Here is an 18,321-nt window from a genome sequence, read left to right on the forward strand (position 1 = left end):
GAAGAGGAAAACTAGGTTAAAAGCAGCCAGCAACGGAAAGCAGCTGAAGCTGGAATGGGCTAAAGAGCTCTTGAGCATCAGACAGTGGATGGCTTTGCCTCCCTCCAAGTTCCCAGGTAGTGCAACCCTGGCAGACTGACAGGGCTTCTGGGGTGACTTGTCACAAGATGTTCAGCTTGTTGTTTTTTCTCCCCTTAGCTTTTTATTTTTAGTTGAGTTCTCCCACTTACCACACGCTGCAGTGACCCCTGCTGCTGCCAGCAGTGAAGGGCCCATCTCCGTGCAATTATTAAGCTCTGGGAAAGTACTCCGTGTAGTTTTATAAACAGCATCACTTATACTGGCCAAGCCAGCATGTGCCCATCTTCATCGATCCTAAGTCGGTGTGAGCACCCCTGAGAGAAATGCTAACTGGCCTCAGCAAGAATCCCACGTTAAACATCCCTCAGTGGGAGCGACGCTAAGGAAGAAATCTTGGGTACCACAGGCATGAGCCAACAGTTTCTACAAGGTGAGGACCTATGTGAGGAAGCAAGACGGCAGGAATAGAAGGAAGAAATTTTAAAATGAGATTTTCCAAGCAAGGCTGTCTCCATCCCCGACAGACCAGTGCTTTCCCAGTGACTTGTTCCCCAGGAATGGGCCTGCTCTAGTTTTAGCTGCTCAGAGGCTGTCCCACAGGCTGGAGCAGACGTCAGCTCAGAGATTGCTCTTGATTATTAATTTACTCTGTCTTAATGTAGGCCCATTACCCGGCGCTTCCCTGATGGTGTGCAAGTAAAGCTGGCATCTCTGCTGAGAAATGTCCCCTCTTCTTTTGGTTCAGATGAGAGGGCAAAGAGGCAGCTCTGGTGCCCTCCTGTCTCTGAGCCTGGAGATGCTTCGCCAGGAGGCAGGGGTGCAGCAGGTCGAAGGCTCAGACCCCTGTTTAGTAGCTTCAAAAGGTCCCTTGGGCAGTCTGTCCCACGAGAGCATCATCCTGAAAGGATCCTTCTCCTTTCACCCTCTTTGCCCTGCACAGAGTGCCGTTGGCACTAACCTTCTTGGACGCTTGTGGTCCTGTCTGACAGCTCTCGCTGTGACCGGGAGGGTGGCTGAGGGAGCAGGGAGAGGAGCACAGCTCTTCTCTGCCATGCCTCGCTGCCGCTCGCTGCAGAAGAAGTGAAGCAAATAAAACGGGGAGCCTGATCTCTCAGTATCAGTGTCTTCCCTTCCCTGCAGCACTGTGTGCTGTGCCATCCGGCCATGCAGAGCTGGACCAGAGCACTTCTGTACGCTGCTGAGCGATGCTGGGTTGCTTATGGTTGTGTTATGGCTTGACACTGAGCACAAGGGAATAAAAAGCAGATGATGTGGCTGTGACCCCTGCTGTAACTCAGCAGGGGAAAGGAAAGGAAAGCCACCTGGGAGCCGACCTTTCCATTCCTCACACCCTCAAATATCACGTGTACTCAGGAGCTCCTGGCTCTGCCGTCCTGGGAAATGAAGAGCTAAGCTGGTCTTCTACATTAGTCTTTCACAACAAGCTGCTCCAGTGGGCCTTGAGAAAGGACAAGCGGGGACAGGGAAGCAGCAGGAGCTGTGGCTTGGGCAGGACATTCCCCGCTGTGTGTCTGTTTTCCTCATGAAGCAGCCATTGCTTCTCTCCCTGGCACAGGAGCCCCAAGTCAGCCCCATGAGGACCTCGTGGAGAAGTGCAGTGATTGCTCCACAGCCGGGAGCACTGAGCTGGCACCCTGCTAGATCTGTGCTCCGCAGCGGGGTGAGAAGAGAGGTGCGGGGTGGATGGAGGTCTCCTATGGGAGTCTGGGGAGCAGCGAAGGAACCGAAGTGGCGGAGAAAGGGAGTCAAACCTCTGTGTTGGGATTTGGACATGGGGATGGCCTTCCAAATAAGCAGGTAGAGCAAAGGGAGCCCTTGTGGCTTCCTCCACATTTCCTGTTGTGTGTAATATGTACGGAGGGTTTGTGTGAACCACTTTACTGCATAGTTCAGGTTGCCTCTCTGCTGGGGGTTAAGCAGGTGCTTAAGGCTAGCTGCAAGGAAATCATTTGGCAGTGGTCCAGGGGTTTACGTGTGATGTGAGAGCATGCTTGGAGCATTTTTGCTTTCACCGTACGTTTCTTCTCATTTATGCTACTGAATGTGTAGGCCGCAGCTCTGGGAACGGGGAGCGATGGCTGTGGAGCCCCTCGCTCCCGGCAAGAAATGGTGTGTGGGGCTGGGCAGCACTGAGGACTCGGGGTGACTGAGGTCTGCACTTGTGGCTTTTGATTCTGCAGGGGCTTCCTCAGCTCAGGGTTGCAAAGCACTGGACAGGATTCCTAAAATGTAGTACTGCCATCGCGTGGCACTTGTTTGGACGATGTCTGTGGCTTTTCTGGTATAGGCAGGCACAAGGCTAACGCAGGGCTGGCTGGAGGTCCGATATCTCCAGCTGCTGAGGAAAGAAGGATTTTTACCTTGCCATAGGGGAGCAGGGCTTCCCAGGGGCTGATAATCAGCCTGAGCCTCAGCAGCAGGGCAAGGCCATTACTGAGCATGTCACAAGGCAGCAGTGGTTCCCATCCCTGGGAGCTGGCGATGTTACCTGTCACTGGCATGATTATTGCGAAGCAGTGTTGCTAACTTTCAGCAGATTTGGGGCCTTTCTTAAATCCCCAAGCCGTTACGTAAGAATCGCAACCTGACATAGTTAGTTATTTTCTGGTTCTAATGGCTGCAGAGAAACGCTAACAACAGGAACCTTAAAAGACCTGAGTCAAAGGCAGGGAAGAACCCCAAAGGTGTTACTTGGCTTTGTTTCTATCGCCACAGCAGAGGATGGAGGAGATGTCTCTGCCTCGTGGCTGGCAGTGTCAGAGGTGGCTAATATCGACTCTTTGTCCTGAAACCATGAGCAGCCCAAACTCTCCTCGTTCCCGCATGCTTGTCAAATGTTGTGTGAGAAACTTGTGGGAACGTTTTGTTTTAATAAGGTCAAAGTCTCTCCTTGAGACTTTATTTTTCATCATGTTGTCAACCAAAGTATTTCAGCAAAGTTAAAATAATTTAGAAAATGTCATTTTAAAGAAAAGTGAGTGTTGATTTTTGGACCTCTCTGGAGCATCTGCCCCAAACAAAAGCAGTGGTGGTCCCTGAGAGAGGAGGTTCTGAGGATCTTTCTTTCTCTCTCTTATTCTCTGATAAGGATGACACTACATGAGAGATGTTTTCTGAAAAGAACTTTCCCAGACACAAAATCCTGTAAACCAAGTTCATGGAAAAAATGTACGCGGTGGGAAGCCCTATCCTAAGAAGCCAGGATTTTCAAGGTTGGCTTTTCTAAAGGTCTCGTAAATCCAGTCTTCAATTCTCTTGATACATGAACTTTCCAGTACGCGTATAGGCACATTATAACTCCTCTGTAATATTATTATTTAATGCCCAGCTTCTGTCATTTCTTTGCCGTGAGGACCAGCAGGGACAACCTGTGCGTGGGTCTGGCAAAGCCCCCCCAGCTGTAGCAATGCTGCACTGGAGGAACTGGGAGCCGTGGGCTCCAGAGGAGGGGTCTTGCCAGTGCAATCAGGGTTTCAAATGTGTCTTTAGTTGTGATGGCCAGCTACTGAGTGAGGGCCCGAGCAGATGTGTCCTGGTAGCAACTTTGCTGTGGACTAAGGAGCTGTGAACTGGAGCAGAAAGCGTTTCTTGTACTATTGCTCCCAAGGCGGGGAGTTGGGCAAGTACTTGCTTGTCTAGATGAGACTGCGTTACGTGTCTTCTGTCGGTGTGCCTGAATAAACAACTTCAGAGCTGGGCGACAGCACCAGGCTCTGAGTGTCACTGGAAGCAGGCAGATGGGCCCGCTCGTAATGCCTGACCCCAGGGGCACTCCAACAGCAGCAGTGGCAGGGGGAGCTGGCTCCCTGTAGAGGTGGTCTGCCACACTTGTCCTCAGAAAATCTCCGTTATTAAGCCTCCCAGCGTTTCCCTGTGAGACGGATGGATTAGCTGTGCACTCTTAAATGAGGAAAGGGGCCTGCCAGTTGCTCACATGTCATGTAATAGGTCGGGGATGAACCAAGAGCATATCCTGGTTGAACATAGAAGATGCACCAGCATTGAAGTACAAGTTCCAGTGTTGGCTTCATATCAGAAGCCACCTGCTGAAGGCGCAGGAGACGAGATGCCCCAAGGCCTGCTGGCTGGGGAGCTCACCCACCTCCAGGCCCCTTGGCACAGCGGTGAGCTGTTGCCCTCTAAGCATGGGTCATGTCTCAGGCAAAGCTGTTGCTGCCTGTTCTGGATTAATAACCTCAATTACCGGGGCACCGTGGGTCAGAACTTCCCAGCGCTGACTGTATTATGGCTCTTTAATCTGCTTTTCTCTCGCATGATCTCCGAGCCTGGAGGGATCAGCAGACGGGGAGATCTCCTGCCTTCCTGCTCGCTTTTCCCTTGTGAGAGGCTGGAGAGACTGGTCGGATGGGGAGCAGCGAGCAGAGCTGGCAACTCTGGAAGGTGCTTCTGCCACTCCCAGGTGTGAAGGACAATGTGTCAATGTCTGGGGCTTGTGCTGGACTTCAGCTACCTGCAAGACATTGGAACCCCTCTCCCCATGGGGGTCTGGCAGTCAGGTGTGATCGGCTAGGGAAGGGCTGGGGGGATCCTGCCTTCTGAGTTCTCTCATCTGGGTAAAGGTGATCCAGCTGAAGTCATGAACTTGTATTTTGAAGATGTTCCCCCCACTGAGGGGTTCCTTCAAAGAAAACAGGTCAGGTCTCATGAGTGGGGAAACTATCAGAGGAGGAAGAGACATCTGCGGTCCAGCGTGGTCCTAACTGGTCTTGAAGAGCAAGGGGATGGAGAGGAGACAGTTTGCCAAGCAGAACAAAATCACTTGGAGAAAGGAAAGCAGAACTGAGCAGGAAAGAGTTGTAGAAGGATCTCCTGATACGGAGTGTCTGGCGAGCTAACAGCAGTATAAAGCGAGGGGTGCAGGGTAATGCACCCATGGATGAAACACATCTATTCATGGTCATTAATGGTAGGGGTTGCTACTGGGGCCGTTTCCTCTTTGGTAGAAGACCTCAGAGATGCTGTGGATCTGTCTGAAAGTGCTAGCTCAGCAGAAGCAAGCAGAAATTACTGGGAAAGGTACGGAGCAAATGGGAGCTCTCATTGCACTGCAGTAGACATCCCTGGTACGCTCGCACCTCGAATACTGCGTACAGCTCTAGTTATCCTTCTCAAGCAAACAATAAATAAAAAGGAACAGAACCAGAAAAGATGCAGGGAACAGTGACAAGGTCAGCAGAGCATATGGAATAGCTGCTGCCCGGGGAGAGATGAGACAGATTAGGCATTTTCAGCGTCTTCAGAAATGAAACAATTGAGAAGGGAAATACGGCGGAGGCGTCTAAAGCCATGACTGTCATGGAGAACATGAAATTACCATTTCACAGTATAACTACTAAGGTGAGCATTAAATGGAGCTTCCGAGAAGTGGTTTTAAACTAATGAAAGCTTCTCCCGGTGCATGATTAACCTGTAGAACTTCTTGCCAAAAGACAGGGAGGAGACCAGCAGTATTACTGGCTTCAAAAACCAATTATAAAAATTTGTTGCGGAGAAATCGATCAAGGGTTTTTAAATGCATTGTGAGACATCCCGTGGATGAGGAAATCGCAGAGCTGCGGGGCACTGGCAGTGGGTGGACAGAACAATGTATGGCTGCCCCTTTCTTGCTCTGTTTTCCAGAGCATCTGTTCCAAGCCAGTGGCACTACTACCAAAATATGTCTGGAGAAGTCTTAAAAGTTCCAGTTTCTGAGGAAGCGTCCCTGTGCTGAAAAATATCCCAAACAACCACTTTTCACTAACTCCAATTCAAGATATTTGATACATACAACACTAAATTTCTTTCTAATGTCTGGAAACGCAAATACTACGTTGAGCTTTTTGTATGTCTGAGGATAAACCTATTAAACCTATTAAATGATTAAGCCTATGGGACATCTTTATTTACCTGAATCTGCTTTGGCGAGCTGAGAGAAGGCTGAGGTTTTATCAGGCAAGTCTCCCCACCAGCAGCTGGAGTAAGTGGGTTGTTCACGTGCGTTCATGTGAGCTTTGCTTTCTGAGCACGGAAAGGCAACTAAGAAATTGGTCTTTCTCATCAGATGTATGAAATCAAGCTGTCTTTTTTTTTTCTCATCTTCCATTTGCTGTCAGAAGGTGTGTGTGTGATATACTTTTTCCCTGGTAGTTTCCAGCAGAATAGCTGCCATCTTTGCCTTATAATGGGCACTGGTCAGGAAGAGGCTCACTGAATCACCAGACCGAGCAATGACAGGAGATTCCTTCCTTACACAAATCGTCCTGTGGCCTTCAGTAAACCCCTGAACTTTTGCTGCAGTTCCCCACCAGCTCTGGGATGTGTGCTCTGCACCTCGGTGAAGCTGGGTGAGAAGAAGCTGTGTGTGGTTAGCATGGCTCTACAGCAAGCACAGCTCTTGTGCTAGTGCTCTGCCTCACGAAGGAGGGACAAAGGACAGCAGGAATACTCAGAGCACCATGATGACAGCAGGATAAGCGCTTGCACTGTAAAGGGATGTAATTTTTTAGCCTGTTCCTGAGCAGGTTTTGCTCAAATGGCTCCTGCAAAGAAAGATGCTGAGAAGAAGCAGTTACGTCTTCGCTGAGGAAAATACACCAAATGATCACAGATGGATCTATGGGGTGACGGTCGGGAAATGAGCCCCAGGTGCTCCCAGGGAGACGTGTAGGTTTACAAATGGGGGCAAGGTCTGAGGGCTGTATTGGTGCCAGCCTGAACAAAGCTGCCAGGGCTCATGGACCATTTCTCACCACATCCACCCGCACTTGGCCAGGAAATATAATGAGGGCAAAGACTCGCAAAAATGACCTACTTGTGCAGGCTGTTTATCTGCGAACCAGTCATGGTGTTCAAAGGCCTGCAGGTAGTCAATATAGGTAAAAACAGAAGCAGAAGGGACCCACCCAGCACCTTGAAAGATCAGCACCTGCCTTTCTGTGAGTACAAGGGGATTGCATTTCCTGCCTAGTCTCGTCTGAGCTTTTGTTGACTTTCTTTTTGGGGCTTTACTAACTGATAAACTCCTGCACATTATGCTATTTTAATACCTAGCAAAGAGCCTTGTCTGCTAAATCACCTTATTTTTCTCTGATCGGAGCACAGTGTATTCCTCTTTTTAGTAGAAGGTATTAATTTAAATTCCATAATCCCAAACATATTCTCGTTTCTGTTCTGTGCTTCAGAAGGCCAATGGCATTTTAATTTAATAAGGGAGAAACACACATGACACTGTGTTCCCTGCAACTGTCTTCTGACCTCAGTGAGTCTTTCCCAGCTTTCGTTATGTTTCAGCAAATGCGATCTCCGCTTTTATTGAAGAACTCTATTCTTTCTAATACCCAGCTTCTACCTGGCAAAACTTAAATATCTGTAACATTTTCACAGTAACTTTTTATACGTTATTTGCATTATTATTTAGTAATAAAGTCTGTCAGTGGAGCCTTAGCAAGATTTACGTCCCACTAAAAAAACTGTCTGAACATATGCTGGCCTTTTGCAGAGAAATAAATTTTATTTTGGTTTGCTTTGGTTTTGGATTAAAATGAGTTAACTTATCTAGCAATATCTTGATTTATGTCAGCTCCCTTTGTCTTTCCAAGTTCCATAAGCTTTGTTTACTGGGAGAACACTTACCTAATTGGGTACATGGTATTACTGAGTGTTTTGTGGCATGTACACATTTGAGTCATGCATCACGGTTCCTAAAGAATCATCCTTTGCCTTTTTTATGCTTCCATTTTGCTGTTTAAGCTTACTTAAACCTACTTACTCAGTTTGAAAGAACGTGTGCTTGTTGCTGTCCTCGTGCCCCTCCTTTAGAAATGTCAAGGAACACTTGCTCGCTCTTTTCACCAGTTTGATTCTGCTCCCCTTTGCTGTTGTAAGTCAGGATCTGACCCCTTTGGAGCCTGCCTCATGCACAGGTGCTGGCAGATCAGAACCTATCAAGCCTGGCTCATCATCCTGGCTGGATGATGATGGAAACCCCTCAAGGAAATGGGGGTTATTTTGTTGGTAGTTTTGCAGACTTTTCTGAGTAGTTTTTCCAAGAAGTGTTATTTTAATGAACAGAGGTCTCAAACTTCAGCTGCCTGTTGCATTCTAATTTGTTCTTCTTACAGACTTCTGTAGCTTGTCTAATACACATCTTTGCATGTCCGAGTGATAGCACCTACCTCTTCCTATGCTGCCTTAACATAGATAACACCTCAATGCACCTCTCTCCTGGTACCCAGCACTGCACTTCAGCGTTGGCATCTCTAAATCAGAGCCCCCTCCCTTAGCTCCTCCCTGGCTGCTAAGCAAGGAGGGCACCTTGACTTCAGATCTCGCTGTGCTGTCCTTGATCTGCCAGATCCAGAATTGTTCTCGTCTCAAACACACTGCTGGGGCACTTGCAGAGACAGGGCTGTTGCTTTTTGTGCTATTACAGAAGTACCCGAGAACCACCGGTTGTGATTTAGGGCTTCACTGTGCAAGCTGCTTCTGGCCTTGTTTCAGAGGGGCTACAATTTTCCTCACTGATCAGGTACAGCAGAGAAATGAAAGCCATGGGTGGTGGGGAGAGGTAACAGCTGCAATCTCAGTTTGGTGTCAGCCCTGCTAGGCCCTGACAGTGCTCTCCCAATGCTGTAAAGCAGGCATTGCTAAGGGTTTCGGCTGGAACAAAGATCCCGGGTAAGTGGGGACGTGCAGAGAGAAGGGTGGTTCTCTTTGGCTTTATTCTGTGACTTGGTAAGTTTGCCAGGTCCTGTGTAATATTGTTTATTAATAACTAATCCCTGGAATCTGTGCTACTTTGCATCCTTTTAATGGTGCTGAGCTCTATGTTACTGGCTCTGCTTCTAGCTAAGTACTGTTTTCGGTGTACTAAGTAGGACGGACTGGAAAATAAGAGCTTCCATTTCATGAAACATTTAGCATTTTCATTTTTTGTCTTGTTTTCTTCATATTCTAGAGGAAAACTGAAACTGTGGGGGTGTTTACTAAGGGCATGAAAGACTGTGGTGCTCTCACAAACACTGGTTTTGCCACAAATTCTCAATAGCCTCTCCCAGTAGAACAATGTTTATCTTGCTATCCCTGGGACTGGTTCATGTGCCTTGGTACTCTGATCTCCATGTGTTTTATATCTTTTACTTTTCCAACTTAGTGGGATTCCCAGTGCTGCAGCCCAGGTGCTGACTGTGCCTCACTTTTTGTTTTGAGGGGCATCCTGCCATGGGTTAACAACACAGCCTCTGTCCCCACGTGCACAAAGAGTGTTATGTCCTAAGTGCAGCCCCCAGAAAAACTTCAGTGTTTTTTTTTGTTGGTTTTTTTTTTTTTTTTGAATTGCGATGTATTCAGGTGGAAGAGTTCATGGCAGAGGTTGTTGTGTACTGTTTCCCCTTTCCATGGAGGATGCTTCCCATGCAGGCTGTGTGGGGTGGGTTTTGCACTGAGTAGTTTCATAAATAAATCAGACAGCTCTCCAGAGAGCATCTTCCCCCAGGTGCCTGCCTGTGCCCGGGTACAGCCTTGGTCTGTGCAGCTCAGAAACTGAGCTTGGAGTAAATCGAGCTGTGATGGGTTAAAAATAGAGAAAAGAGACCAAACGTTGAGATTGGGCAGAGTGCCCTCAGCCCCGCGCTGTCGCTGTAGGATCTGTAAGTGGAAGCGAGGATCTGTAAGTGGGGAAAAAAGGCTCCAGAAGTGGAAACAAGGACCCGTAAGCGAAAGGAGGCAGGCCCAGCCCTGCCTGCAGGCACGGCTGCTAGTGGTGCCCGAAGCCGAGAGGTGTGTCCTGGGCCCGGCCCAGCCACGGTGCGGGTCCCGTGCTCGGGGCCGAGCGGGGAGCCCCGGCCCGGCGCTGCCCGAGCCCAGCTCGGGGGCTCCCGGCGCAGCCCCGCTGCCGGCAGGGCCGGGGGGCGCCCCCCGTTCCCGGGCGGGTCCCGGGCGACTTCGGCAGGGAGCAGGGGAGGGCAGGAGGGGAAGGGGGGGTCCCGGCGGGGGCCGTGCCGGCAGGGGGCAGGGCTGGGAGCCGGCCGCTCGCGTTTCTAGGGCTTGACGTCCTTCCAGCTAGCCCGACCCCCTTCCCGGCACAGCCTGCCCTTCCCCGGCGGAGAAGTCCCGAGAAGTGGCGGCGGGCCCCCCCCTTCGTCCCCCTCCTCATCCCCCTCCTCATCCTCCCCCGGAGCCCGGGCGCGGCGGGGCCGCGGCGATGGGCCGGGAAGTTTGGGGCCGAGGGGGGCTCCCGGCGCCCCGCCGCTGAGAGCCGGCCGCTGCGGGGCCGGTCCCTTTTCCGAGCAGCGGGAGGGCGCCACAAAGTGAAATCCATGAGGATTCTCGGGCTTCTCCTGGAGAAAGGCTCGCATATGCTGCAGTGTCTCTGTGGAAGGCGCCTGAGATCCAGCAACAGCCCAGGTGGGGAGCGCGCGTCCTTGTCCCCGCCGCCCTCGGCTCCCAGCCCGGGCGCCGCTCGGCCTGGGCTGGCCCCGTTTCCCCTTCCTCCTCCTCCTCCTCCTCCTCCTTCTCCCACAGGTGCCCGGGCTCTGTCCGAGGTGCTGACCCCAAAGCTTCGGCCCCTTTCCCACCCCGCTGCCTCCCCCGCGTTCCCCTCCTGACCTGGATCCCCCATCCCACCGGCAGCCCCCCCACGGGTCTCATTTCCCCCCGCAGAACCCTCTCCTCATGAGCAGCCCTCATATGTGTGTCCCCCACCCCATCGGGAACTCCCCACCCTAGGCGTTAACCCCTGCTCAGTTTAGGGGTGAGCTTCCTCAGGGTGCCCACAGCCCCACAAGACTCAGGTTTGGGGCTGGGCACGCTGTGAGGTCTCCCCGTACCCTTTGTTTGCAGTACCAATGTTTGCATGGAGGGTGGTGAACGTCTTGAGTGGGGATGCCCCTGGGAGCACAGGGAACCCCTGGCTGCTTCCGATGGGGGGTGGGGGGCTCCCAGCCTGTCGAGGAAGGAGCACTGCACGAGGATGGGGGCACAGTGGGGTGAAGGGCTGGAAGATGTGCTTGATCCTGAGCTGTAACTAAGTGGTGTTTGAAGAGGGGACTAAGTATACAAGCGCCTTGGTTTGGTGTGGTACTGCTCCCGAGTTTTAGGGTGATCCTACTGAAGTCCTTTAAGTGGTGTCTCTGCAGCTTCCTTTGTGCTGTGCGTGTTTCAAGAGTCTGACTTTCCCTTTCTACAACACCGGGTAAACAGTAATGGAAAGAAACTCCGTGTTGTTATTATTATTATTTAAGATTTGTAGAAGTTATAGCACTGAGCCTGCTGCTTTGAGCTTGACTGGGTTTTAGTGCCTAGTTGGCTTTCTGCTAGATCTGCCTATTGAACCCTGACCATTGCAATCTTTGGGTACCGGATGCTTACAAGGATGTCTTTATAGTATCATTTTTTAATGCTTATGTTGTTTCCTTATGAGAGATCTTAGTCTCGTGAGAGAGAATTTTCCACACCTCCCGCGTAAGCACTCGCTGTTACTCATCGAAGAGACGGGCGGTGTTTGGGGAGCTGTTGCTGAGGTAGCCTCGATTCCCTTCTGGCCTAGCATTTGTGGTAGCCTCTAACTTCAGTACACCAGGAGCTGGATGTGGTGCCCTGACGGTTACCCTGTTGAGCTGGTTTGGCTTTTCTGATGGATCCCGTCCTAAGATGTGATTGATGGATATGCGGTGACTGAATCTTTCCTCATTTCTTCTGCTTTGGGTGATACTGGACGTTGTATAGTCTGTGTTTCATGATGCTGTGCTATAAAGAGGCCTATAAAAGCCCATGGCAACGCTCTCCAGTCACTACACCCAGCTGGCCTTGTTCTCTGGGTACTAGGCCCGAACCACCACAAGGCCACCAACAGACCGCTCCAGGTGTGCCGTGTTGCTTTGGATCAGGCTGCTCAAATATGTTTCCTCTTCCTGGCTGCATTTGTTCCCCCTTCCATTGGGGTTGGACTTTACGTTTTTAAAAAATATGAAAATGGGGGGGGGGGAAGGAAGAAAGCTGCTGCTTACGATGAGGTCACTGGCTGGGCCTGCTGGAGGAGAGATCTCCTTGCTACTGCTTCACAGAGTCAGCATGCCTCAGGAAATAGGTACATACTCCTGCAACAGCCCTTAAACGTGTGGCATTGTGCCTAGTGGGACTACACCCGTCAGAGATATCAACCAACATAAGAATGATAAATTACAGGAGAGGAAGGACCATGGAATCACAGACTAGAGCAGCAATGGCATGAAGTGCTGTGAGCTACTTCCATGCCCTTGATCATCTTGTCTGAGCAGTTGTACTGATAGCCGGGTGGTTATGCCAAACTGTTTGGCCTTTTGTGCACTAAGGTTACCCAACAGATTGATCAAGACCTTCAGCCTCCTCCTACCTACGTTTTCTTTCATGAAAACAAGTCATAAGGATATAAACGCGTGCTTAAAGTCAGATTCATACTTGTGTGTGGTGCTGACTCAGAGCCCTAGACCACTCCTGACTGACAGAAACTAAGGCATAATACTTCAAAGAAAAACAGCAAAACACTGAAGGTGGTTGTAGAGTGCTGTGCAGCTCTGTTGTGATGCTAGCAGAAATCTTAGCGAGATTTTTGTTACCACTATGCTAAGACACCCCACCTCCACTCTTAGCTATCTCTAGGCTGCTGTTTTTGTATGCTTCGCTTCTGAGGTCTGCTGCCACTTGTCTCAGTCTGTGCAGGGGCAGACTTCTCTGGTTGTTGGAGCAGCACCTTGCAAAATGTGGTTTAATGGGTCCCTAAGGTACCACGACAGTGCAAGTAATTCATAGCAGTACAGAACAAGAGATTTATTCCTAATCCCTTGTGGATTTCTTTGCAAGTATTTTGGCACAGCGATGTCCTGTCTCATCTTCCATGCACATCACTTGTTATCTCAGTTTCACAACTCGTGAGCTGACTGATTGTATTGCACGTGCAGAGTTATTTCCCTTCTGGATGATATCATAATTAATTTTGTTGAATCTTTATTTCTTGGTTAATTTATTTTCTCTGCTAATAAATTTCCCCATTTGCTTGGGATGTGCGGTTTGCCAGAATCACTTTTGCTTTTAGCTTCGAAGTCAAAATAATGAAATAGATTGCTACAATGCGAAGGGTGAGATAAACATCTGATGACCATTGAATTAGAGATATAACTGTCACTGTAGTTATGAAAAAACATTGCAGATGGCCAGTACCTGGTTTGCAGGGACTTGATGTAAAAAAAGCATGTACTAACTACACTAGTAGGAGCATGAAAACTTCTGCTGGTGAGTATTTTAGTCTTCGTCTGTAAGACTTAGTATTTGGCTGTTCATGGGGTTCTGTCTCTTGCCTGTTCTGCCCTAGGCTCCTGTGTAGACTCCCCTCTGGGTGCATTATTGCTAAAACCACAGATATTTCTCACGTTGTCTCATCAACCAGAATGAACGCATCTAGCAGCAACGTTTTCAGCCTTGTTTTTAGTAGTAGAGGCCTGGCTGTGTCCAGAGACTGATCTATTTTCAAACCTCTGGGTAAAAAGTACCTCTCGGTTTAAATCCCTTTTCTGCAAATCAATGCCTTCAGTAGAAATTAAGATCATATTGAAAGTAACCCCTGAACTTGGCCTCACTGGGACTCTAACACTGGTAAAATTTGGAGATGCTCCTGGAAATGTGCTGATTGATGCTGGCTTTATGGCAGATTAAAATGCTGTCTGGCACAGAGTGTCTTTATATTTCTCCATGCATCACAACACTAAGCCTGATATTTGGGGCAATAGCAATGAGCATTCTGTCTAGGTAGGCAAGGTCAGATTGTGGCTCTGCTATTAGCCTGTCTGTTACTCTCCGTACACATCTCTGCATTTGTCCTGAGACTATTTGGGGCACTGCCATAATGTGCCTGCACTTGCAGGTGCAAATGGACTCACACACATAAGATGTAAAATTGCATATTCAAGATTAACGTTTGGCTTACAAGCAAAACCGATGTGCCTTGTTTTGCTTGGCATTCCTTGCTTGGCTTGTGCAGTGATCTGTGCATTTGTGTACACTTATGTACGCCAGTTCTGGAAATTTTTCCCACTGCTGTTTATTCAGGTAGACAGCAAGTTAGGTGTAGGACATACACTGTGCCCTCAGCTTCGTTAGTGGAAGTAATAGTGAGCTGGAGGCAGGAGCTGGTCACGGGGCTGAGAAGCGATGCCGTTGCACTGGGGGTTATCGGCATCGTTTCATTCCTGCGCCAGCTCCCTTACCTGCCGCTGTTCAAAGTGTGTCAGCGTCCCTGCGTGCATTCTGCTCAGGCTCCCCCATCCCGTTGTGTGTCTTTGGGAAACTAATGTGTACTGACCAGTGGAAATTAAGTGCATGTGCTGTTGCAGGGTAATTCCTGTTGTTGACACTCATACGCTAGCTGAAATAATACCTTTGTCTGATTTAGTTTAATTCATCTGGGAGATGAATTAAGCAAAACTATGAAAATTCTTTTTTATTTTGTAATAGGAGCACTCCTCTAGGGTATTATTCAAGAATAGCTATAGCATTTTAAATCCCCGCTTTCCTTTATTCTGAAGTAACCTTCCCGTGTAGACATATGCTGAGTATCTCTCCTGGAAGCTGTGGTGCTGGGGTACCTCTGGCCTGTCTGAGCTAGAAGTGATGGCTTTGATAGAGTTCTTATTTGGTGAAATAGCTTGGCTTCTATCATGCAGAAGTTCGGAGATTTACAATGATTTTAAAGATTATACGTATAACTTTTTCTAAGTGTTCACAGCCAGGTAAGTGTAGCTATGTGAAGGAAAGTCTTCAATTTCATGCAGGGCTTTATGGTTCACTTTGTGATAAAATTTTTCAGAAATCTTCAAATGGGGGGCTGGAGGCTTCCTGGGTGTGAGGTGCGTGGCTGGCAGCCAGGTGGCTGGGCTCCAGAGCTGGGAGCCTGGAACTGGCAGGTCTTCAGCGGGTCTTCTGGGTCTGAAACTTCTCTGGGTCCTACTAGAGCACCACTGATACTGAATATTCGTGAAATGCTTTTCTTCTGGTGAACGAACAGCTGCAGGCAAAGTAAGCTTCATCTGAGCTTCCTTAAGCAGCTGGAATCAGGATGAGAGGCAATCTGAAGCAGAGGTTGGCTGGTTTGTGGCACTTGTCAGCGGGAGTTTTACAGGGTTTTGCAAAGGAGGGAAGTTTCACTCTCTCCACCTCCCAAGCTAAACCAAGGGCGGAGTTTAAACACTACGGGCAATTGTAACACGCTGTAAACTTTAAGTCCATGTGGGAAATGTTAACCAAGAATTTTGTGAAGGATTTTTCCTACTTTTCCATTGGTTTTCCTGAATAACTGCATACACACAGTTCTGTCTTCTGTGTTAATGTTTTTCCAATGTGAAAGTAACAAAATAATCCACGTTCATAAGCAGATGCTTAAAGCGGCTGACTTTCAGAGCAGAAGCTTTCAACATAAGAGCTGTGTGAAGATCATGAGGTCACGTCCGCTCCAAGACCAAGGAGTTTTTCCGGACCTGGGTCTCAGTTCAGCGAACTGTTTAAGTGCACTTTTAACTCTACGCATGCACCTAATCCCATTTTAAGGTGATCATGTGCTTAGCAGAGTCATTGCTTTAGATGAGTGGCTTTCAACCTTTTCTAACAGGCATCACCCCTAAAATTCTTCCTGTTTATCCAACTAATTTGACATTACTGGTGGTAGGCTTATTTTCTGTTTTTTTTTTGCTGGCCATTTTGGAGGTATTCACGAACAGTTTGCAAAGCCCTGTTCCTTAAAGAAACTGAAATCCCATGGCTTTGTTTGTGAGAACGACCTGCTGCTCGTTTACTTAATTTTGTTCCCAAATCAGTTCACTTCCCTTCGCACAGCCCTTTCTGTTGCTTACCAGAAGGAAACTATTCCTTTTTTACTGGTCAAACTGCTGCTCGTCGTAGATGTTTAAAGCCAGGTGGTAGAGATATCATCAACAGTTCAGCAGGCTTTGGGAGCGAAATGAGATTGCTTATGAGATGGTAGTACACAGGGCTTTCAATTGTATGAAGAGATGTTTGCTTAAAAGGCCTCTAAATAGATTCTGCCCCTCGGAAGAAAAGAGATGTGTAACATTTAATAATAAAAATAGCGTTTCTTCCCTTAGCCTGAAATGGCATGGAAGGAGGTAATCATGTTTTGTACGGCGAAGCATTTTTCTAAATGGCATGTTTGTGCCTTTCGAGTATTGTGGCTGCGATTGGCTGCCGGGCCCATTTGCATGTGCTCAATTGCGGTCCTGGAGATCTGTGACAGCAAGCCAGCAACGCCAGGCTCAGCTGGGAGCATGGAAGCTGCTGCTAATTTAGTGATGAGCCACCCACAGGCCCAGCGTGAGTCATTAGCATTGTTTTGTTTTCCACATTCGGCACTGAATGCTTCCAGGATCCAAGCTGGGGATTATCTCTGGAGTTGTATTTATTCCCTCAAAGCTTTGTTTGTTTCAGATAAGAGGGAAAAATTCCATTCTGCAACCCATGCAATAATTAATTGTTTCCTTATTAGTGTCCTCTTCCCGCTTTAATGTGCATTCACAGCCGTTTGGTCACTTGAAAACTCACTCGTGCGTGGCACCACGATCGCGCTGCTCCATCCTCGTTGCGTTACCTCGTGCACCGAGGGGACGGGCGGGCAGCAGCAAGCACGGCGAGGCGAGGCAGCTTGGCTCCGTCAGAGCTGAGATGGACGGTTACTGCCCTCTGTTCTTGTATGTGCCCCAGTACTTCCCCAGCAAGTCTTTTTCTTAAGCGACAGCAGTGCATGGGAGCAGCTGGGGCATCCCGTTTGTTCCAGGTCAGGAGTCTGACCTGAGGCTGTATCCCCAGGTGGCAGGCCTGGTCCCCTCTTGCTGAGATTGCTGGTGCTCCTGGAAACAGGACAAGGGCTTGAAAGAACAAGAAAATCCCCTGCCCCGTGCTGTTTTCATGACAAATCCAATCAGTTTGGTCCCAATTTTTAGCCTGTCTTCCACACTGTCTTCTCAAACAGGCTTCTGTGGCGTGCCAGGGACCAGGCAATTGTGCCTGGGACACCCGGGCAGGATACAAAGGAAGCGTCCAGGAGCAGGAAAATGGGTCTGTGTGGGCATACAAAAACATGGAAAAGTGTTTTGAACGCAAAATTTGGATGCACACTGGGTGGGGAAGACATGGGCAGTGTGGGAGGGAAACACGAACATGGGGGTAGAATGAGGGACCCTCTCGCCAAGGGAGAGGGACGGAGAAGGGGGGACTCTTAATGAAACTGGCTTTAGAAAATCTGACTGAAAATGTTGTGCTGTCTTTGTGAGTAGAAGTGCCCAATGTTCTGCCTTAGTCTAGGGAAATTTCAGGATGGGGGAGTGTGCTGGGGGGACCCCAGGTGTGCAAGAAGGGAGGGACAGGCTACAGCAGCCTTCCCTATGGGGCATGGGGTGGAGCTGGCCGTGCTTAAACAGAGCTTTTGAACTGGAAAAGCAGAAGGACCAGAAGTGTCTGATACTCCCACGGTGATGATGCTCAAGCATCTCAGTGTTGGTATATCTAGAAATGACTGCTGGAAAGGAGCTGCCAAGTCCTCTCTGTTGCAAATTCCTTCTCAAGTTCTGCATTTCCTCTTTTGTTGAAGTGTGAAATGAAAACCAAACCAAACCGAACAATCACTGGTAGCCCGATGGGACCAGACAGCCAACGTGCTGTTAGTGTTTGTCTGAATTCCTGTGACTTACTGTTGCCATTGCTTACCTTCTCCCATGGTGTTTTTTTGCTGGAGGAGACAGCAGCTTTTCCTTTCTGTGTGGGCAGCCCTGACTCTCTGGTCTCTCACAGGGGCTTGCAGGCCATCATCCTTCAGAAGCAAAATCCAGCAGCAGCCAGAGCGTGTTTTAAGTGTGCCTGGCTCTATGCAGAATTGCAGCGGTGAAATTCATGTGCAGACCCTGACGTTTTGGGGACAGCCCCCATGTCCCAGCGCACCGTGCTTCCTTACCTGCTTCCTAAGTTTAGAGGCAGCTCCCCAGCATCGCAGTCGGTGTGGTGCTAGGGCTGGAGGCACTCTTACACGCTGCTTTTGAAAGGCTGATTTCCCCTGGCATTTTTGTTCTGTGTAAGCAGGGTATAATCTTTGTGAATATTTGGTTGGCTGATCAGACAAATTTGTATATAAATATTCAGGCATGGCTCGACTTCCTGCTGCTGGGCTCCGGCGTTCCTCTCGGATGA

The 18,321-nt window shown here is 49.0% G+C and overlaps 1 protein-coding gene across 3 annotated transcripts in view; it reads left to right on the forward strand.

Annotated features, from left to right (window-relative positions):
- Positions 1 to 18,321, forward strand: part of FGF12 (fibroblast growth factor 12) — a 227,566-nt gene that overhangs the window by 83,722 nt on the left and 125,523 nt on the right. Inside the window, exon 1 of one of the 3 annotated variants that reach the window (XM_083847785.1) lies at positions 10,102 to 10,506. The exons of the other annotated variants lie outside the window; for them this stretch is intronic. Within the exon in view, the coding sequence (XP_083703911.1) occupies positions 10,419 to 10,506 (88 nt within the window). The 5' untranslated portion in view covers positions 10,102 to 10,418. Of the gene's footprint in view, positions 1 to 10,101; positions 10,507 to 18,321 lie in introns of those variants that run through there. 3 annotated transcript variants of the gene reach the window in all.

Source organism: Anser anser (assembly GCF_964211835.1).
Source record: "Anser anser genome assembly, chromosome: 9".
Classification (NCBI taxonomy): domain Eukaryota; kingdom Metazoa; phylum Chordata; class Aves; order Anseriformes; family Anatidae; genus Anser; species Anser anser.